The 22,839-nt window shown below is 43.1% G+C and overlaps 1 protein-coding gene across 1 annotated transcript; it reads left to right on the forward strand.

Annotated features, from left to right (window-relative positions):
• Positions 1 to 11,140: 11,140 nt before the first annotated feature.
• On the forward strand, positions 11,141 to 21,981 carry LOC127304751 (uncharacterized). Its single transcript, XM_071820849.1, has 12 exons — positions 11,141 to 11,276; positions 11,487 to 11,629; positions 19,335 to 19,716; positions 19,793 to 20,065; positions 20,150 to 20,289; positions 20,376 to 20,462; positions 20,694 to 20,825; positions 20,943 to 21,095; positions 21,172 to 21,273; positions 21,478 to 21,654; positions 21,793 to 21,872; positions 21,941 to 21,981. Exons 1-12 carry the CDS (start codon positions 11,141 to 11,143, stop codon positions 21,969 to 21,971), a joined length of 1,836 nt encoding a protein of 611 aa, XP_071676950.1. The 3' UTR covers positions 21,972 to 21,981.
• Positions 21,982 to 22,839: the final 858 nt, after the last annotated feature.

Raw genomic sequence — 22,839 nt, forward strand, 5'->3', positions numbered from 1 at the left:
TTCCCTCTGCGAAGGGCCATCCTTTTACTTTATTGTTCAGTCAGTTTACCCATTCCTTTCTATCTTAGAAGCAAACACTTGTGTTAACTGTGTGCATTGATTCTTACATGTTTACTTATTGCACCTGTTATATTACTCTATGTTGACAAATATCCATGAGATATACATGTTACAAGTTGAAAGAAATTGCTGAAACTTAATCATCCTTTGTGTTGCTTCAATGCATTCTACTTTGAATTTATTGCTTATGAGTTAGCTCTTATGCAAGTCTTATTGATACTTGTCTTGAAAGTACTATTCATGAAAAGTTTTGCTATATGATTCATTTTTTTAGTCATTATCTTTGTTAGCAATCTTTTGTTCAGATCACTCCATTCATCTCATATGCTTTACAATAATGTTGATCAAGATTATGTTGGTAGCATGTCACTTCAGAAATTATTTGTGTTATCGTTTACCTACTCGAGGACGAGTAGGAACTAAGCTTGGGGATGCTTGATACGTCGCAAACGTATCTATAATTTCTTATGTTCCATGCTACTTTTATTACAATACTTTAGTGTTTTACACATACTTTACAGCGTTATTTTACATTTTCCGGCACTAACCTATTAACAAGATGCCGAAGTGCCAGTTGCTGTTTTTCTGCTGTTTTTGGTTTCAGAAATCCTAGTAAGGAAATATTCTCGGAATTGGATGAAATCAACGCCCAGGGGCCTATTTTTGCACGAAGCTTCCAGAAGTCCGAAGAGGAGACGAAGTGGGGCCACGAGGTGGCCAGACACCAGGGCGGCGCGGCCCAGGCCCTGGCCGCGCGGCCCTGTTGTGTCGGCGCCTCGTGTCGCCCTTTGACCTACCCTTCCGCCTACAAATAGCCTTCGTCGCGAAACCCCTGTACCGAGAGCCACGATACGGAAAACATTACTGAGAGGCCGCCGCCGCCAATCCCATCTCGGGGGATTCAGGAGATCGCCTCCGGCACCCTGCCGGAGAGGGGAATCATCACCGGAGGGGCTCTACATCATCATGCCCACCTCCAGATTGATGCGTGAGTAGTTCATCCTTGGACTATGGGTCCATAGCAGTAGCTAGATGGTTGTCTTCTCCGCTTGTGCTTTCATTGTTATAGATCTTGTGAGCTGCCTAACATGATCAAGATCATCTATTTGTAATGCTACATGTTGTGTTTGGCGAGATCCGATGAATAGACAATACTATGTTAAGTTGATTATCAATCTATCATATATGTGTTGTTTATGTTCTTGCATGCTCTTCGTTGCTAGTAGAGGCTCTGGCCAAGTTGATACTTGTAACTCCAAGAGGGGGTATTTATGCTCGATAGTGGGTTCATGCCTCCATTAAATCTGGGACAGTGACAGAAAGTTCTAAGGTTGTGGATGTGCTGTTGCTACTAGGGATAAAACATTGATGCTTTGTCTAAGGATATTTGTGTTGATTACATTACGCACCATACTTAATGCAATTATCTGTTGTTCGCAACTTAATACTGGAAGGGGTTCGGATGATAACCTGAAGGTGGATTATTTAGGCATAGATGCATGCTGGATAGCGGTCTATGTACTTTGTCGTAATGCCCTGATTAAATCACATAGTAATCATCGTTGATATGTATTGAATCTTTATTTGTCAATTGCTCGCCTGTAATTTGTTCACCCAGCATGCTAGTTATCTTATTGGAGAGACACCACTAGTGAACTGTGGACCCCGGTCCATTCTTTTACATCTGAATACATTCTACTGCTTTTACTGTTCTTTGCAAACAAACACCATCTTCCACTCGATACGCTTAATCCTTTGTTTTCAGGAAGCCGGTGAGATTGACAACCTCACTGTTACGTTGGGGCAAAGTACTTTGATTGTGTTGTGCAGGTTCCACGTTGGCGCCGGTTTCACTGGTGTTGCGCCGCACTACATTCCTCCACCAACAACCTTCACGTGCTTCTTGGCTCCTACTGGTTCGATAACCTTGGTTTCTTTCTGAGGGAAAACTTGCTGCTGTACGCATCACACCTTCCTCTTGGGGTTCCCAACGGACGTGTACATTTACGCGCATCAAACGGTAATGCCCTTTCTCCTAGCCTGGCGACGAATCTGCTCAAAGCTGCGACTCGCCCAGTCAACTGTTGTATTTCTTTCAACTTTGTTGGCTTCCTCATTGTTATGCTGGCTTGGATTATCTCTGGATTGGCCTCGATACCTCTTGCTGAAACTAGGAACCCGAGAAGTTCTCCCGCAGGAACGCCAAAGGAGCACTTTTTCGGGTTCAACTTAAGGCAGAACTTGTCAAGGTTGTCGAAAGTTTCCTTCAGATCCTCGATCAAGGTTGACCCCTTTTTTGTTGTTATGACAACATCGTCAATATATACTTGTACATTTTTGCCAATCTGTGTTGCAAGACACTTCTGCATCATCCGCTGATATGTTGCTCCCACGTTTTTTAGACCAAAAGGCATTGTTCTATAGCAGAACACACCATAAGGTGTTATAAAAGCTGTTTTGACCTCGTCGTCTTCTTTTAGTCTGATCTGGTTATAGCCAGAATATGCATCCAAGAAGGAAAGACGTTCACATCCTGCCGTGGAGGGGAAAGTGATCGTTTGGACAATGTTTGTTTAGACACGTGAAGTCGACGCACATGCGAAGGACTTTCGTGTTTTTCTTCGGGACCAACACTGGATTAGCTACCCATGTGGCCTCCGTGTGTATTTCTTTGATAAAGTCAGCTTCTCTGAGTCGATTGATTTCTGATAGCATGGCCTTGCGGTTTGGCTCCGAAAAGCGCCGCAAGGGTTGTCTGATTGGTTTCGCCACTGGATCCAAATTAAGGTGGTGCTCGGCAAGTTCCCTGGGTGCTCCTGGCATGTCAGCTGGACACCATGGAAAGATTTCCCAGCGCTCATAGAGGAACTCGACGAGCGCGCTTTCCTATGCGAGATCCATGTTTGCTGCGATGGATGTCGTCTTCTTGGGATCTGTCGGGTGAATCTGGAATTCCTTAGAATCCTTAGTGGTGTCGAATGTTGGTTCCCTGAGTGGCCTCCCTGAATCCGGCAACACATCATAATCCGTTCTTAACTTTCAAGCCAGGTACTCTGCCTGCATCCCGAAAGTTTCTGACAGTCGATGAAAGTCCTGTCGCATTTATTAGCTAGCGCAAAACTGCCTTTTACTGTAATTGGTCCCTCGGGTCCAGGGAGCCTCCATAGCAGGTACGTATAATGTGGTACCGCCATAAACCTGGCATACGCTGGCCGCCCGAATAAAGCATGATACTGTGACGGGAAATCCACAACTTCGAACTCTAGTTTCTCTATCCTGTAGTTTTCTCGGGTTCCAAACTGAACATCGAGATTGATTTTTCCCAGCGGATAATTTGGCTTGTCTGGCATGATTCCATGGAAACGTGTGTCAGTCGGTTTTAGGTTTGCCAGGGATATGTTCATCTTCCTTAGTGTATCTGCATACATAAGGTTTAAACTGCTGCCTCCATCTATGAACACTCGAGAAACGTCGAATCCCGCGATCACCGCTGGTAGAATAAGTGCTGATTGCTCTGGTCGAGGAACTTGCTGCGGGTGATCCGCTATTGTAAAGCCAATGTCCTGTCCCGACCAATTCAGGTACTCAATCGTTGGTGGAGGCATCTTCTCTGCCATGAACACTTGTCGTGAGATTACTTTCTGAGCCCTATTAGACGGCCTAGCTTTCTGAATCATCGAGACCGCGCCATTGGAGTTAAGATCGACATATGGAGGTGGGTGTGGTGCTGCCGCTATTTGGAGCTGGTGTCGATTTTCATCCGTAATTGCGGGAGGAGGTGGAAGGTGGATTCACTCCTTGGCCCCTGAGGGTTTCTATTTGCGTGAGCGTTAGCTTGCCTGCAAACCTCAACATTGCTTGAAAATTTTGACAGTCCTTCTGCAAATGCCCTGACTGTCTCTTCCCATTGTTATCAAGATAAAAATGCACCTGACACGGTCCATTCATCATATCCTCGGGAGACACATATGGTCTCTGGAACCTTGGTCCACTATTTTGTCTATTATTACAGAAATCACCTCTGTTGTCGCCTTGCTGCTCGCTAATTCTTTGATAATCATCTCGACTGTTTCCTCCAGTGTTTCCTCGGAAACCATCTGATATTTGGCCAGGAGCATCATTACTATAGAACTGTCGAGAGAATCGTCGTCTATTTTGGAAATTTCGACTGTGGTCCTCCTTTGGCGATCTATGTCGCTTGTTGTGTATAGCATCTTCTCCATCTGCCCATCTGTTTGCTATTTCCATCAATGCTGATATTGTCTTTGGGTTGGTTCTCCCCAAGTCTTCGACGAAATCTCCTCGTCGAATTCCTGCCACGAACGCATCTCTCGTCAGATATGTTCTCTGCCGAGTTTTTGATGATGTTCCACCTTTGTATGTATTTTCTCATTGACTCATTGATACGTCCAATTTGCATCACTATTTTTTATCATAATTTGCTGTTATTCATTGATATATTTCATATTGGGACACAATACTTATGTTATTTCATCTATTTTGCATGTTTCATCATTATTGGGGGATCAAGCACCAGAGCCAGGATTCTGCTGGAAAAAGCACTGTCAGAACGCAATATTTCGGAAGATCAACTGTGGGAGGAAATTTCACGTAAAATCCTGTTTTTCCAGATGACGGAGGGAGCCAGAAGGGGGAGCAGAGAGGAGCCAAGGTGGGCCCAGACCCTAGGGCGGCGCGGCCCATGGCCTGGCCGCGCCACCATGTGGTCTGGGGGCCCCACAACCTCTTTCGCCTCCTTTTCTTCGCGTACTCCTTCGTCCCGAAAACCTAAGCCACAGAGAGGACCTCACGAAGGGTTACAGCCGCCTCTGCGGGGCGAGAACATCAGAGAGAAAAGAGCTCTCCGGCGGGCAGGAATCCGTCGGGGAAATTCCCTCCCGGAGGGGGAAATCGACGCCATCGCCATCGTCATCGAGCGGGACATCATCTCCATCATCATCATCATCATCTCCACCATCTACACCACCATCACCACCGCTGCACCTCGTCACCGCTGTAACAATTTGGGTTAAATCTTGATTGTATGATAGGGGAAACTCTCCCGGCATTATTCTCTACTTGTTATAGATGCTATTGAGTGAAACCATTGAACCAAGGTTTATGTTCAGATTGTTATTCATCATCATATCACCTCTGATTGTATTCCATATGATGTCTCGTGAGTAGTTCGTTTAGTTCTTGAGGACATGGGTGAAGTCTAAATGCTAGTAGTGAATTATGGTTGAGTAATATTCAATGTTATGATATTTAAGTTGTGGTGTCATTCTTCTAGTGGTGTCGTGTGAACGTCGACTACACGACACTTCACCATTTATGGGCCTAGGGGAGTGCATCTTGTATTCGGTTGCTAATTGCGGGGTTGCCGGAGTGACAGAAACCTGAGCCCCCGTTAGTATATCGATGCAAGAGGGATAGCAGGATCTCAGAGTTTAAAGTTGTGGTTAGATTTATCTTAATTACTTTCTTGTAGTTGCGGATGCTTGCAAGGGGTATAATCACAAGTATGTATTAGTCCTAGGAAGGGCGATGCATTAGCATAGGTTCACCCACACAACACTTATCAAAACAATGAAGATTATTAAGCCACATGAAGCGAAAGTACTAGACTAAAATCCCCGTGTGTCCTCAAGAACGTTTGGTCATTATAAGTAAACAAACCGGCTTGTCCTTTGTGCTAAAAAGGATTGGGCCACTCGCTGCAATTATTTCTCTCGCATTTTACTTACTCATACCTTATTCATCTGTTACATCAAAACCCCTTGAATACTTGTTTGTGAGCATTTACAGTGAATCCTTCATCGAAACTGCTGCCAACACCTTCTACTCCTTGTTGGGATCGACATTCTTACTTATCGAAGATACTACGATACACCCCCTATACTTGTGGGTCATCAAGACTATTTTCTGGCGCCGTTGCCGGGGAGTGAAGCGCTATTGGTAAGCGGAATTGGTAAGGAAAACCTTTACTGTTTGTGCTGATTTTATTTCTGCCTGCTGCTATAAGTCATTATGGAGAGATCTTCTCTTCAATTTCTATTTGGGAAATCTACTACTACTGCAACGGTAGTGGATGAAGCACTAGGTGAGGAAGTAGTACCATATAAAATACCTATGAAAATTATTGAACGTGTTATGGATAACCGCTATGAAGGGGATGGAACTGTCCATCCTGGTGATCATTTATTGTTTTTGCATGAATTATGCGGGTTATTCAAATGTGCAGGTATTTCTATGAATGAAGTTAGAAAGAAACTATTCACTATATCGCTGTCTGGTAAAGCGGCGCACTGGTATAAATTGCTGAAGAATGGTGATTCTATTGATTGGGAGGACATTGTGCCTTTATTTTATTCCAAATTTTATCCTCCAAGTGAAATTCACAAAGATCGGAACCGCATATATAATTTCTGGCCTCATGATGGAGAGAGTATTGCCCAAGCTTGGGGGAGATTGAAGTCTTTAATGCTCAAATGCCCCATTCATGAGCTTCCTGGTAATGTTATTATTGATAATTTCTATGCAAGACTTTCTTTTCAAGACAAGACCTTGCTGGATACTTCTTGTTCTGGATCATTTACACGCAACAAAGAAGAGTTTAAAAGAGACCTTCTTGATCGGATCCAAGAAAATACTGAAGGATGGGAGAACGACAAAGATAGAGAATCAGGTATAATTTATGATTATAAATGCATTGAAACTTTTATGGATACTGATAAATTTCGTAATATGACTGCTACATATGGTCTTGATTCCCAAGTTGTTGCAAATATTTATAAAGCTTTTGCCTCTCATTATGAATTGCCTAAGAAGAATTTTGATAAGTATCATGAACCGTATAAAGATAAAGTTGATTCATCTGTAAACAAATGTGTAGTGATTGAAACTGTTGATAATGTTATTCCTGAAGCTTATATTGAAAAAACTCCTTTCCCTGCTAAAATGAAGGAGTACTCTGTCATATCTAGTGCGGTTAATAAAAGTGAAAAGAAACCTAAAGAACCTGAAGAACAAATTAAAATTGAACCTGCTGTTGCAATAGTTAAAGATCTTGTGACTGAAAATGTGGAGGATGGTCATATTATTTTCTGTGAAGATGCTTCTAATATTGTTTCACATCCTAATAAACCCAAACAAGTTAGTGTTCCTATGCTATCTGTTAGAATTGGTGATCATTGCTATTATGGTTTATGTGATATTGGTGCAAGTGTTAGTGCTATTCCTTATGAGCTTTACACGGAGATTATGCACGAAATTGGTTCTTGTGAACTTGAAGATATTGATGTGGTTATTCATCTGGCTAATAGAGAAACTATTTCTCCAATTGGTATTGTTCGAGATGTGGAAGTTCTATGTGGTAAGATTAAATATCCTGCTGACTTTTTGGTACTTGGTTCTGCTGCTAGTGATCATTGTCCTATCATTTTTGGTAGACCTTTTCTAAATACTTGTGGAGCTATTATAGATTGTAAGAAAGAGAAAATTTTTACTAGATTTGCTGGTGAACCTTATGAATTTAACTTCTCTAAATTTACCAAAACTCCTTATAAAGCTGACTTGCCTAGTAATGATTTTAAAATGGAGCAGTGTGCATCTATTGTTATTGTTCCTAATAATCCTTTGCAGCAACATTTGGAGAATAGTGAAAGTGAAGCTTTTAGGAAAGAAAGAGATGAGCTTGAGGAAATTTTTCTTCGCCAACCTATTCTCAAGCATGATTTACCGGTGGAAGATTTGGGTACAACACCGCCATCAAAGGAAGATCCTGTTTTTGATTTAAAGCCTTTACCTGATAATCTTAAATATGCTCATATTGATGATAAGAAAATATATCCTGTTATTATTAGTTCTAAGCTTTCAGAGATTGAGGAAGAAAGGTTATTGGAAATATTGAAGAAACACCGAGGAGCTATTGGCTATACTCTTGATGATTTGAAAGGGATTTCTCCTTCTATTTGCCAACATGCTATTAATATGGAAGAAGATGCAAAGCCTGTTGTTGAACATCAACGTCGTCTAATTCCGAAGATGAAAGAGGTGGTAAGGAACGAGGTATTAAAACTTCTTGAAGCTGGTATTATATATCCTATTGCTGATAGTAGATGGGTTAGCCCTGTGCATTGCGTTCCCAAGAAAGGAGGAATGACTGTTGTGCCTAATGATAATGATGAGCTTATTCCTCAAAGAATAGTTGTAGGTTATAGAATGTGCATTGATTTTCGAAAAGTTAATAAAGTTACTAAGAAAGATCATTACCCTTTACCCTTTATTGATCAAATGCTAGAAAGGTTATCTAAAAATACTCATTTTTGCTTTCTTGATGGTTATTCTGGGTTTTCACAAATTGCTGTTAAAGCTAAAGATCAAGAGAAAACCACGTTCACTTGTCCTTACGGAACTTATGCTTATAGGCGTATGCCTTTTGGTTTATGTAATGCTCCTGCTACTTTTCAAAGATGCATGTCTGCTATTTTTCATGGTTTTTGCGAAAGTATTGTAGAGGTGTTCATGGATGATTTTTCTGTCTATGGGAATTCTTTTGATAATTGCTTGCGAAACCTCGATAAAGTTTTGCAGAGATGTGAAGAAACTAACCTTGTTCTTAATTGGGAGAAATGCCACTTTATGGTTAATGAAGGAATTGTATTGGGACATAAAATTTCCGAGAGAGGTATTGAAGTTGATAGAGCTAAAGTTGAAGCAATTGAGAAGATGCCCTATCCGAGGGATGTTAAAGGTATTCGTAGTGTTCTTGGTCATGCTGGGTTTTATAGGAGATTTATTAAAGATTTCTCTAAAATTTCAAAGCCTCTTACTAATCTTCTTCAAAAAGATGTACCTTTTGTTTTTGATGATGATTGTAAGGAAGCTTTTGAAACTCTAAAGAAAGCCTTAACAACTGCTCCTGTAGTCGAACCTCCTGATTGGAATTTGCCTTTTGAAATTATGTGTGATGCTAGTGATTTCTTTGTAGGCGCTGTTCTTGGACAGCGGGTAGATAAAAAATTAAATGTTATTCATTATGCTAGTAAGACTCTTGATGCTGCTCAAAGAAATTATGCTACAACTGAAAAGGAATTGTTAGCTGTAGTCTTTGCTTGTGATAAGTTTAGACCCTATATTGTTGATTCGAAAGTTACAATTCATACTGATCATGCTGCAATTAGATACCTTATGACAAAGAAAGATGCTAAGCCAAGGCTTATTAGATGGGTACTTCATTGCAAGAATTTGATTTACATATTATAGATAGGAAAGGTGCTGATAATCCTGTTGCTGATAATTTGTCTAGATTGGAAAATATTGCTTATGATCCTGTTCCTGTTAATGATAGTTTTCCAAATGAACAATTGGCTGTAATAAAGGTGAGCTCGCGAGAGAGCCCTTGGTATGCAGATTATGCTAACTTTATTGTTTCGAAGTATTTGCCTCCAACCTTTTCAGCTCAGCAAAGGAGGAAATTCTTTTATGACTTGAGGCATTATTTTTGGGATGACCCACATTTATATAAAGAAGGAGTAGATGGTATTATGCGAAGATGTGTTCCTGAATATGAACAACAGGAGATATTGAGTAAATGTCATGGTAGTGTTTATGGAGGACATCACGCTGGAGATAGAACCGCGCAAAAGGTTCTACAATCAGGTTTTTATTGGCCAACACTCTTCAAAGATGCAAGGAAATTTATTTTATCTTGTGATGAATGTCAAAGAGTTGGTAATATCTCTAGACGCAATGAAATGCCTATGAATTATACTCTTGTTATTGAACCATTCGATTGTTGGGGATTCGACTTCATGGGTCCTTTCCCTTCTTCAGATGGTAACACTCATATACTTGTCGCTGTTGATTATGTTACTAAATGGGTAGAAGCTATACCTACAAAGAGTGCCGATGGTGAGAGCTCTATAAAAATGCTTGTAGATATTATATTTCCTAGATTTGGAGTACCTAGATATATTATGACTGATGGAGGTTCTCATTTTATTCATGGAGGTTTTAGAAAAACTCTTGCTAAGTATGGTATTAATCATAGAATTGCTTCTGCTTATCACCCTCAAACTAGTGGTCAAGTAGAATTATCAAATAGAGAGATTAAAGCTATCTTGAGTAAGACTGTTAATAAATCTAGAAAGAATTGGGCTAGCAAATTGAAAGAAGCACTATGGGCTTATAGAACTGCTTATAAAAATCCTATGGGAATGTCACCTTATAAAATGGTTTATGGAAAAGCTTGTCATTTACCTTTAGAACTAGAGCACAAAGCTTATTAGGCTGTTAGAGAACTAAATAAAGATCCTAAACTAGCCGGTAATAAAAGATTGCTGCAATTAAGTTCTCTAGATGAATGGAGAAGTGAAGCTTATGAAAATGCTAAACTCTTTAAAGAAAAAGTTAAGAAGTGGCATGATAGAAGGATCATTAAAAGAGAATTTAATGTTGGAGATAAAGTTCTATTGTATCGGTCTCGTCTCAGACTCTTTGCAGGGAAATTACTCTCGAAGTGGGAAGGACCATATGTTGTTGAGGAGGTGTATCGTTCAGGAGCAATTAAAATTAGCTCTCTCCAAGGCAATGCCACACAAGTGGTGAATGGACAAAGACTCAAGCATTATATCTCGGGTGATTCTTATAATGTTGATGTTGATATTATTCAAGTGGAAACGCCGGAGGCCTTCATCAAAGGACAAATTGACAGTCCGCCAGAACTCGACTTTGAATAGGTAACAGTACAGGTAATAAAAAGTCCGCATTTACCTTTCCGAACATTATTTCTGCTGTTTTTAGAAAATATGAAAAATTACGGAATCGGAACGGAGTGGAAAAGACGCGCGAGGGCCCGTCACCACAGGCCGGCGCGGGCCCCACCCTGGCCGCGCCGACCTATGGTGACGGCACCTCGGCGTCCCGTTTCCACTCGTTTTCGGCCTGGAACCTTCCTTTTGTCGCGAATTTTTTTGCTATATAATCCCCCGGACCCCTGGAGGTCCGTAATATCGTTTTCTCGTCGTGTTTTGTTTCGAGCTGTTTTCTGCCAGATTTGTTTTGATCTAGAAGCACCATGGTCTCCAACAACAAGGACAAGGGACCTTTGAAGGAAAATATTCAAGACCCGGAACTGAAGGAAGAAGACGCAAGAGAGGATGAGGAAGAAGTGGAGGAAGCTCCGCAGGAACACCAGCGAGCCACCGTTGCAAGTATTGGCGTGATATCAAATCCATCCAACATCAAGAGGAGTGCGCGAATCGCTACCGGAGGAGCGGTTCCACATCATTACTTGGCTCCAAGGACATCTTCTCCAAGCAATTACAACCCTTACCGCAATCTAATCTATGATCGTCAAACTGAAAGGACCCCCAAGGTAGTGTTGCCAAGTAATTGGGATATAGATCGTTCTGACATTGCAGGAGAGATGAAGTCTGAAGATGAAGGATGGGGAAACAACTCTAAGAGTTGGAATTCACCACCTGACATGATTATGAGCCGCGTTGAGCACAACTCGGAGATGATTCGCAACCTCACCTATGAGATTGAAGATTTAAAGGAGCTGGTTAAGAAGCTTGTCGAGAGGAACCCATCGCCATCATCACCGAAGGAGTAATTCATCATCGGTATTGGCATCCCCTTGGTTTGTTCCAAGCTTGGGGGAGTGCCGCGGTATCACATCATCATTACCTCTATCTTTTACTATCAAGTAGTGTCATATCATGAATAGGGAAGTTATCTTATGGAATAGTATGCAATGTGGAAGTATCTCTCATAGTTGGTTATCTATGTATCCGTTGGTGTGAGTTATCGTTATGGAATATTAATGAGAAGTTTTATCATTTACTTTTTTCACACCTTATTTTAGTTTGCAATCTCCATTATATTATTACTCTTGACATTAGTATTGATATCACTTTGGGAGCATCAAGTAAATCTATTTGGTTTTGGCAAACTTAGCATTGGTCAATAGCAACAACACCCTGATGTTTAGTTAAAGAGAGAAATACACTTAGATATACCACTCTATTATCTCTATGCCAATGAGTTTAGTATTCTTAAGTTAAAATTGCTTGTGCTTATGAGAAAGATGCATGATTGTTTCTATCATATGTATATTTGTTTGGTTCCCTCAACCTTTATGCTTGCTATCAAACCTTGCTAGCCAAAAACCTGTATTGAGAGGGAATGCTTCTCATACATCCATAACCTTAGACCAAACCTATGCCATTTGTGTCCACCATACCTACCTACTACATGGTATTTTCTGCCATTCCAAGTAAATACTTCATGTGCTACCTTTAAATTATTCAAACTACTACTCCTTATTTGTGTCAATGTTTTATAGCTCATGAGGAAGTATGTGGTGTTTTATCTTTCAATCTTGTTGGGCGGACTTTCACCAATGGACTAGCGGCACATCCGCTTATCCAATAATTTTGCAATAAGAGCTGGCAACGGGGTTCCCAGCCCCAATCAATTAACTTGCATTAATAATTCTCTTCACATGTTTTGCTCTGATTTATCAGTAAGCAACTTAATTTTGCAATAGACACTCCTCCATGGTATGTGAATGTTGGAAGGCACCCGAGGATTCGGTTAGCCATGGATTGAGAAAGCCAAGGTTGGGGGGAGTGTCATCCTTATTAAAACTAAAATACATGTGTAAACAAAAGAGAAGGGGGATGATCTACCTTGCTGGTAGAGATGCCGTCCCTCATGGGAGCCGCTCTTGGAAGGTTCATTTGGCAAGGGGGTTAGAGTGCCCGCTACCATTCGTTGACAACAACAAACACCGCTCAAAATCTTACTTTTATGCTCTTTATATGATTTCAAAACTTGAAAAGCTCTAGCACATGATTTAATCCCTGCTTCCCTCTGCGAAGGGCCTGTCTTTTACTTTTATGTTGAGTCAGTAAACCTATTTCCCTCTATCTCAAGCCAGCAATTGAGTTGATGTGAACCAATCATTTATGCTATGATTTAGTTAATCATGTCTTTTATACTTTCTTGTTTAGTACCAATTTTATCTGAATGAATATGACTTTGAAGTTATCAATGATTATGAGGAGATTGTTATGCTTAAATATGAAGGCTCAGCTATAAAATCTAATATGAAAGCTTTGCTTAGAAGTACAATCCGTTAGTAGTTCTCTGACCAAGAACAAAGTTTGCCATCACCAACTATGATTTCTTATGCACCTTTACTTGTGATTTCTCTTTACTTATTTCAAGAAGAGTTATATGAGGAAGTTGTTTACTAAAATGTCTTGTGTGAATGAATATGATGCTTCTTGTCCGTATTTTATTTATCGACTCTTCACTCCATAAACATGTGGTCTTGTTTATCGAGCTCAGTTTCGCTTGGGGACAAGCGAGGTCTAAGCTTGGGGGGAGTTGATACGTCCAATTTGCATCACTATTTTGTATCATAATTTGCTGTTATTCATTGATATATTTCATATTGGGACACAATACTTATGTTATTTCATCTATTTTGCATGTTTCATCATTATTGGGGGATCAAGCACCGGAGCCAGGATTCTGCTGGAAAAAGCACTGTCAGAACGCAATATTTCGGAAGATCAACTGTGGGAGGAAATTTCACGTAAAATCCTATTTTTCCAGATGACGGAGGGAGCCAGAAGGGGGAGCAGAGAGGAGCCAAGGTGGGCCCAGACCCTAGGGCGGCGCGGCCCATGGCCTGGCCGCGCCACCATGTGGTTTGGGGGCCCCACAGCCTCTTTCGCCTCCTTTTCTTCGCGTACTCCTTCGTCCCGAAAACCTAAGCCACAGAGAGGACCTCACGAAGGGTTACAGCCGCCTCCGCGGGGCGGAGAACACCAGAGAGAAAAGAGCTCTCCGGCGGGCAGGAATCCGCCGGGGAAATTCCCTCCCGGAGGGGGAAATCGACGCCATCGCCATCGTCATCGAGCGGGACATCATCTCCATCATCATCATCATCATCTCCACCATCTACACCGCCATCACCACCGCTGCACCTCGTCACCGCTGTAACAATTTGGGTTAAATCTTGATTGTATGATAGGGGAAACTCTCCCGGCATTATTCTCTACTTGTTATAGATGCTATTGAGTGAAACCATTGAACCAAGGTTTATGTTCAGATTGTTATTTATCATCATATCACCTCTGATTGTATTCCATATGATGTCTCGTGAGTAGTTCGTTTAGTTCTTGAGGACATGGGTGAAGTCTAAATGCTAGTAGTGAATTATGGTTGAGTAATATTCAATGTTATGATATTTAAGTTGTGGTGTCATTCTTCTAGTGGTGTCGTGTGAACGTCGACTACACGACACTTCACCATTTATGGGCCTAGGGGAGTGCATCTTGTATTCGGTTGCTAATTGCGGGATTGCCGGAGTGACAGAAACCTGAGCCCCCGTTAGTATATCGATGCAAGAGGGATAGCAGGATCTCAGAGTTTAAAGCTGTGGTTAGATTTATCTTAATTACTTTCTTGTAGTTGCGGATGCTTGAAAGGGGTATAATCACAAGTATGTATTAGTCCTAGGAAGGGCGATGCATTAGCATAGGTTCACCCACACAACACTTATCAAAACAATGAAGATTATTAAGCCACATGAAGCGAAAGTACTAGACTAAAATCCCCGTGTGTCCTCAAGAACGTTTGGTCATTATAAGTAAACAAACCGGCTTGTCCTTTGTGCTAAAAAGGATTGGGCCACTCGCTGCAATTATTTCTCTCGCATTTTACTTACTCGTACCTTATTCATCTGTTACATCAAAACCCCTTGAATACTTGTTTGTGAGCATTTACAGTGAATCCTTCATCGAAACTGCTGCCAACACCTTCTGCTCCTTGTTGGGATCGACATTCTTACTTATCGAAGATACTACGATACACCCCCTATACTTGTGGGTCATCACTCATCATGTCTCTGTCTATACGACCTCAACTCTTCTAATGACGCGGGTTTTTTGCAGGTAGATCGGAAATTCTTCACGAAGACATCCTCAAAACTGTCCCAACTGTCGATGGAACCTGGGGGATGTTTCTTTATCCAAGATCGTGCGGCTCCGCCCAAGTGTACTTGGATGCTCTGCATGGCTGTTGCCCTGGTTCCGCCTATCAACTTCACCATCTCGAGGTAATCAACGAGCCAATCCTCGGGATCCTGTAGACCATCGAATTTTTTGAAATTTTCGGGCAACTTAAACCCTGACGGGACTCGAGTTTGTCGAACTCGTCTCGTGAAACACGGAAGTCCACACATATCTTCTTCAGCAACTTCTGGTGAATGCCGAGGTTCCCTTCTTTCCTGTCGCGCTCTATCCACCCTTGCCTAAGTCGCTGAATCTCTTGCTCCACTTGCTCTCGGTGGATCATGCACTGCTGCGGTGGGTCGCGGACTATTTTGCCTTGCAGTTCCTTCGGGAGGTGTAGCTGCGAACGCTGTTCCCATGGCTCCAACTCCTACCATTGCCATGTTATACAACGCTTCTCTCGGATCCCCAGGGGGTGGTCTGGACGCAAGGATGAAAGCTTGCGTTGCCATATACCCAGCTTCCGGTGTCTTAGGGATAATATTTCCCTTGTGTCGATTGACATAAAAGACATGTCGAGGTTTTGAACTAAATTCTCCCTCTCTGCTTCAGGTATATTTTGCAGCCGAGATCTTGCTCGCCTTCGAGCTTCTCTGTGACTATCTCCCGAATTTCCTGATTGTCGACTTAGATCTGCCCTGCGCCTGCTTGATGCAGAAGCTACCTCTTTTCTTCTATTTAGTTCAGCTGTCTGTTTTTCTAAGTCTCTGCTCACACAAGCGAGTCTATATTGATAAGCTTGCAATTCTTCGGCCGTAGCAGTTGTGGTCATTGGTTCTGTACCATCCATGGCTCTTGCGGCTCTGTCCCACGCTTCCTGCGGGAGCTGAACCCTTAGACGTGGTGTAGGCCCAACATACTTAGTGCCTAGACCTCGCCTGAGATCAGCGGGATCAACATATGGGTTTCCCACATCGTCGAAAGCCTCTGACGTCTCCGGCTCTGCTCGGTTTGTTTCCTCAATTGCGTAGATCTGATGATATTTTGAATTTTGATTTTTGTCAGGATTGGTGACACCATCGTATAGATTGGTGAAGACCTTTCCAATAACAATGGATCTGTCGACGAAATTGAAGTTGTCGACGCTGTCTGAGTCGCTGCTTATATCAGAGTCCGGAGACGACTCGAAGGACATGTCGCTAAAGATCTTGGCGAGCTTGTCGCTTTCCATGGTGTTGATGACGCGTGGCGACGAAATCTCTTCTTCGCCTGATGAAGAGTCGGAATCGACCGCTAATAATCCCGACGAGATCGGAATTTCGAGACGATACGATCCCTCTTTCTCGACGCAGAATCGGAATTGTCCGAACGTCATCTCCATGGGCTCCTCCAGATACACATATGCATCCAAACGGGAGGGCAGGTGAGGAACAAAATCGACTAGATTAGTTTCGACCTGTTTACCTCGATCCATCGCGTTGCTTGCTACCGACGAAGTCGACGATCTTGAACGTGCCATCGAGATCAGCTCCTTGTCGCCTCTAATCCCCACGGTCGGCGCCAATTGATAAGGTATTAACTTATCAATGCCTACGTATTGTAGACTAGGGTTTTGTTGGAAGTAGAGGGCAAGTAGATCTCGAAGGTTTCAGCCGAAAAGTACTCGACGATTATAAAACTAGGGTTATGTTGACAATGGATTCGATCCTCTCTTTGTCCCTCGACTCCCCCTTATATAGGAGGCGGAGCCGAGAGATTCATAATACACAAATTACAGAGTCCGGGAGAGTTTCTAACCCGTCCCATAAAATTACAAGTCTCTATATTTCTTAACACAACTTTAACCTTCCTTAACATTAACTGGGCTTCCGAACTTCATATTCTTCGACTCGTGGGCCTTCAGTAAACCCCGGGTACCATCTTCGGCAGGCCCATTGGGGATGCCTATGTCACCAACCAACTTCACACTTAAGATTTCATACACCATATACATTTGCTTGCTCTCTGCCCAAAATTAAAGGACAGACAAGCTCCATCCGCCTTGCCACGGGAAGCCAACACCCCGTGAAAAACACTCGTGCACCTCACACCCCAACCAATATAAACCAACAGGAAGTACATATGTTATCGGCGATCTATTCGCAGGGTTAGAGCCTGTATAACGTTGTGTGTGCCCCAGGTTGTTAGCCCATTGGATCATGGTCACAAGACCACCACCTCCTTACAAATATATGATCGGGAGTTGAAACCCTGACACGCACCTTCGATGGCTGCTCCCCCCTGCTACAAAACTTTTCTCCAATGCTCCATTTCCTTCTCAAGTTCTCCCTGAGCAACTTTATCAATTGTTTGATTATTGTGCAACCTCATCCGCAAGTCATACCATGTGCTCACATTTTTTACATGTTATCTAGTAGTTTCATGTTGTTGAAGTCTACTGCTAAGATGTATCCAGTCACTGAAACCTTCATTTGCCAACAATCCTCTCACAAGCCCCTTTCTCAATAACTTGTAGCAAATACAAAATATTTTGTCAAGCTCTTTACTGTATACAAGCCATTATGTGTCACATGTTTATCCATTTGGAAGAACTCTACTATATGCCGATCCAGAAAACCTTCTAGATATGTCTCTAGGACCATGCTTAATAGACAAGTCTCTTTTAGGACCCTTTTAAAGCAAAATGTCAATGATTTTAGGATCAAGACCATCCCAATATCTTGCATCAAATATATTAGGATGAAAAGAGGTATTGGTTTCATCATGAACAATAGCATCATTATCTTCTACACCAGTATTAGCATCATTACCTTCATCATTGGCATTAACATCATCAACATTAGCATCATCACCTTCATCATCAATGCTAGCATCATCTTGTTCATCGCCACTATTACCATCATCATCTTCATCAAATTCTGCAGTATGAACCTCAACGTCTGTTGCATTATCATCATGACCATCATCAACATTAGCAACCAGACTTTGATTTTTGGAATTTTTTGGGACTTTTTCACGACAAATTTTTCTAGAGCACCCTTTTGAGACTGAATTACTGCATCTAATCTCTGCTTTTTCTTCTTCTTTTCAGCACCAGATAGACACTTTGTTCTTCTCATTATTTCTCATGTTTAACAAAATAATAAAATAAGGCATCAAGTACATGACTAATTATTGACTACAGACTACTATGTTGTGTGGTAGCTCTACTAATCAGAGGTTTCTCAACTAAAACAACAGCAAAGTTCAGCCATGGCTCCAATGCTACTATGCTATATCGGTATTTGGTAATTGGTAGGTAACGTACCTGATCATGATCGGTTGATCAGCTGATCGGCTGATGATGCTGGGTCGCCCACCAGGAGGAAGGATTGGATCAGCCGATCAGAATTCAGGAGGGGGCGGGCACGCGGCCACGCGCATGCCGGCACGACGCGGAATAGCCGAACGTAACTCCAGTCGAAACGTCGTGGAAAACGCTCTCGGGAACACGAACTGAGAGATCACGAGATTTTTAGGGCAAAGTATCAATCGCTTCTTTTTAGATCTGGGCTGACGAAAATAAGTAGTAGTGGACTGCAAAAAGTCAGGGCTCTGGAATTTGGGGGACGGTTTGGAGGACGCGACTGAAGATGCTCTAAGAGCAAGTACAATAAATCCTAGTCAGCTGGCTATAAGGATTAAAATACTATATTATTGCTTACTTGGAGGAGAGATAGGAGGAGAGAGAAGGAGAGTGGGCTCTTATGCAAGAGCTAGCTCTAGCACGTGCTCCTAGGCACTTTGTGAGAGTAAATAGTGGGCCATACATTGATAAAGTACTACATTTTTATAGCTCACTATTGTATATGTTGGCTGTAAGTTAGCTATAGATGACATGACACTCGTGTTAGAGCAAGTACAATAAGGCCTAGTCAGCAGGCTACAAGGATTAAAATAATATATTTGTGTCTAGTTGGAGGAGAGAGAAGAGGAGAGAGAATGTGAGTGGGCTCTTATGCAAGAGCTAGCTCTAGCACGTGCTCCTAGGCAAGGTGTGTGAATGAAGGTGGGTCATCCATTGAAAAAGTAGTACATTTTTATAGCCAACTATTGTACTTGTTGGCTATATATTGGCTATAGATGACATGACATCTTGCTTATAGCTAACAACCGGCTATACTATTGGAATTGCTCTTATAGCCAGCAGCTGGCTACACTAATGGAATTGCTGTAAGTATCATGTCCCATCGGCTCTAGTGCGCAGCGCACCGCCGAGAGCGGCTAGCCGGCTACAGTTTCCGAGACGCCATTAACCTCCTCTCCTCTCAATCTCCGCCTACGCAGAGAGCAGAACAAACGAGCTCTGACAAAGGACATGCGCCCGGCAGCGTGCTCACCCTCGTCCTCGGCGGCGCCGCTGCCTCCACGGTCGTGCAGCGCTACCGCATCAGGTCTGTTCTGTATGTGCCAGGGATTCAACATCCGTTTCCTTGTTTTTTTATCTGGGATTTGCGTTCTGTGAGATACTCCTGTATTGTAGGCGTCGATGTCATCATGGTGGACACGTGGGAAGACCAGGGGCAGCACCGCCACGCGTTCCTACACGCCGCCATGGAGGGCGACCTCGACCTCCTTACCGGTACATACGGCCCGGAATGCTTTCACCGGATTCTGTCGTCTTACTGCACTCATCTGAGGTTCCGTCGGACATGCAGGGATGGCGGCAGAGCTGGGCAAGGGCGCTGGCGAATGTGACCGCGGGGCGCTGCACCTGGCGGCGGCGAACGGCAGGACGGAGGTCTGCTGCTTCCTGGTCCAGGACCTCGGCTTCCCCGTCGACGCCCGCTCCCCTTGCGGCGACACGCCGCTGCTCCTGGCGGCAACGTTCGGCCACACCTCGACGGCGGCCTACCTCCTGGAGCGCGGCGCCGACCCCCGTGCGCCGGACTCCACCGGCGAGACCCCGCTCCACTGGGCCGCCTATAACGGTACGTTCCGGCCGTATTCCTGTTTGTAGAATTGACGCGCTTACGAGCGAGGCTGACGAACCGGCGCTGTCGTCTGTGCCGCAGGGGATCGCGGGCTGGCGATGCTGCTCCTGCACAGAGGCGCCGACACGGGCGCGGCAACACCCCGGGGCACGGCGCTGCAGGTCGCCGCAACACGGGCGCACCCGGACATCATCGCCATCCTGCTGCGCCACGGCGCCGATGTATGCCCGCTGCCCGGATGGGTTCCACATTCCGAGCATACAACAATGCTGCTGCTCACATATTATTATGTTTCCAATTTTCACAGCCAAATAAGGTTGCAAATCTCTACTTCACACCGTTGGCTTCCTCCCTCGTCGGTGGATCGTTAGAATGCATGAAGCTACTCATACAGGTGCTGCATTACATTGTCTTATGCAAAAATGATTTGTATTTTCATCGCATTGCACGTCTAGTTGTTCTTTGCCCTGTCATGAATGATCTTGCACCTTTTTCGGGGCTATATATGGCCAAGCTTAAAACACGCCGGAGTTTCATGGGATTCATTCCAGCATGAATTGTGTACTAGTACTTATCAAATTTCCCAATTAGCTAAAGCTATTCTAATCTGGAAATCTTTAGCTAGGCTGGGGCTGATGTTAACGCTGGTGGATTCAGCGGAACAACCCCTTTGTTCTCAGCGTGCAGCCGGCGTGGCACTCTCCCATTTGTCAAGTGCTTGCTGGAGGCTGGAGCAGATCCGAACACTCTTGATGAAGTGAGCACATTTTGTATTCTCATCAATCAAACACATATGACCTCAAGGCTTATTTTACTGTAATTTTATTCTTCTTTTGCAATCCTAGCAGCTGATGGCTTTCATGTCTTATAACAGCTTGGTAGGTTACCGATAGAAGTTGCCGCAGCCCATGCTGAAACGGAAGTCGTTCAAGTTCTGCTTCCTGTGACTCGACGCCATCCAATGATCCTTGACTGGAGTATTCACGGCATAGTGAGATATGTAGATTCAGTGGCCTACAAGGAGAGGGTGTGTCATATTTCTGTTGACTCGCACTATTTATCATCATTTCAGGGGTACTTAAAAGTATTTCTGTTTTGTTTAGGTGATACAAGCCTCTTGTAGCAGGAAAGATGAACTGAAAGAGCTCGGGTACACGGCGGTCAAAAGGAAGGACTATGATGAGGCCATACTTTTGTACAGCAGGGTAACTCCTATATATTCTGTTGTTGATTTCTGTAAGAAAAAAGCATTAGACGCTAGAAGAGCTTATTTTTTCCTTTCCTGGCAGTCTCAAATCGAATACAAAGTTGTTGCACCGTATCCTTGCAAAATTTATCCCCAAATCACATGCCTCATATATATCTATCTCCGAATTCTGAATTTTAAAAACAATTACTGCCACCTGTAGGCAATGAAGTTCGATTGGACCGACACCGACGCCACCTTATATTCAGACAGGAGCGTATGTTGGCTGCGCATCGGTGTTGGCGACCAGGCTCTCGCAGACGCCCAGACCTGCACCAGGATGCAGCCTAACTGGGCGAAAAGCTACTACCGTCAGGGAATGGCCTTCCGCCTGCTTCAGGTGATATGCCAGAAACTAAATTCAGAGGTTTAGACTGATATCATCCATGTCGTCACAACTTTATTTTCGGTGTCGGCTTCACATGCACTCTTAGCTTACCGACAGGCATTATTGATCTGATCCTTGCTCGTGTGTTAGGATCACGCCAGCGCTTCTGCCGCCCTTGTCAAGGCCTTGAAGCTGGATCCGGAGAACGCAGGCATCAAAGAAGCTCTCTGGTAATTCACTCTACCTGCATCCTCGTGTATTTACGTAGTATACATCATCATGGTACGAACTTGTGCAGGGCTGTTTCCGGGAGGCAAAGGGCTTCCTAGAGTTGGATTCAGGTAGAAACGTTAACTTTCGGTGTCAGAACAGGTGAAGCGTGGGAAGTCTGTTCTCGTGGGATTAATATGTTAATAGGGCTAATGTAAGCAGTATAGGCGCGCGGGTGGTCGTGGAATGCAGATTCTGTGGCAGAAGATGTGTGGCCTCGTAGAGGGACGACGGATCGCATCGCAAGGTGGGGAAGATGCATTTGAGAACGCTTTGAGATGTTTGCGGTTTATTTGTGTATTGATGCTGGTATCCTTAGAAGGAAGCATCAGATGTTTAACCTTTACGTAAATATATGCTGGGTGTTTGGCCTTTCTCTAGGTCCACCGTTGGAGCTCACCGGCCGGAAGTCCCTCCTCAACAGTCCACAACTATTACAGAAACTAGATGACACCCCGCACGTTGTTGCGGGAATTCATAGATTTATTTTGTGGAGAATAAAGTTAGAAGATATGGAAATTTTCAGATAGGCTCAAACATCATAAACTGGTTAGGAGGTAAGTGAAAAAAAGGTTTATTTATGCTGATGATGAAAAAAAAAAGTTATCATTATGTCAAGTCAACACAATAATTAAAAACCGTAATATGTGTAATGATGGAACATTAGTCACACAAAAAGATAAATGAACAATTCTATGAGGATCAACCATGCCAGTTAATCAAGAACACATAAACTGCATATGTGAACCACAAAATCTAGTTCACTGAGAAGACCTATTAAAATATCATAATCAGGTAAATAATTTTTGCCGCACATGGATCTTCCGGCGCCAAAAGTTCAGTTAGACAAACAAAAACTATGAACTAATCATGTAGATCTAGATGTGTCATGTTGATACATGCATATTTCAATCAAGCATGCACTAA

This window comes from Lolium perenne, chromosome 5, assembly GCF_019359855.2.
Source record: "Lolium perenne isolate Kyuss_39 chromosome 5, Kyuss_2.0, whole genome shotgun sequence".
NCBI lineage: Eukaryota > Viridiplantae > Streptophyta > Magnoliopsida > Poales > Poaceae > Lolium > Lolium perenne.

Bases quoted from the DNA above. Each gene is read 5' to 3' on its own strand.
- LOC127304751 (XM_071820849.1), top strand. From the start codon at position 11,141: ATGGTCTCCAACAACAAGGACAAGGGACCTTTGAAGGAAAATATTCAA. The intron at 11,630-19,334 runs GTTAAGAAGCTT...CATCGGCTCTAG, and splicing joins TTGAAGATTTAAAGGAGCTG to TGCGCAGCGCACCGCCGAGA. The intron at 21,873-21,940 runs GTAATTCACTCT...GAACTTGTGCAG, and splicing joins GGCATCAAAGAAGCTCTCTG to GGCTGTTTCCGGGAGGCAAA.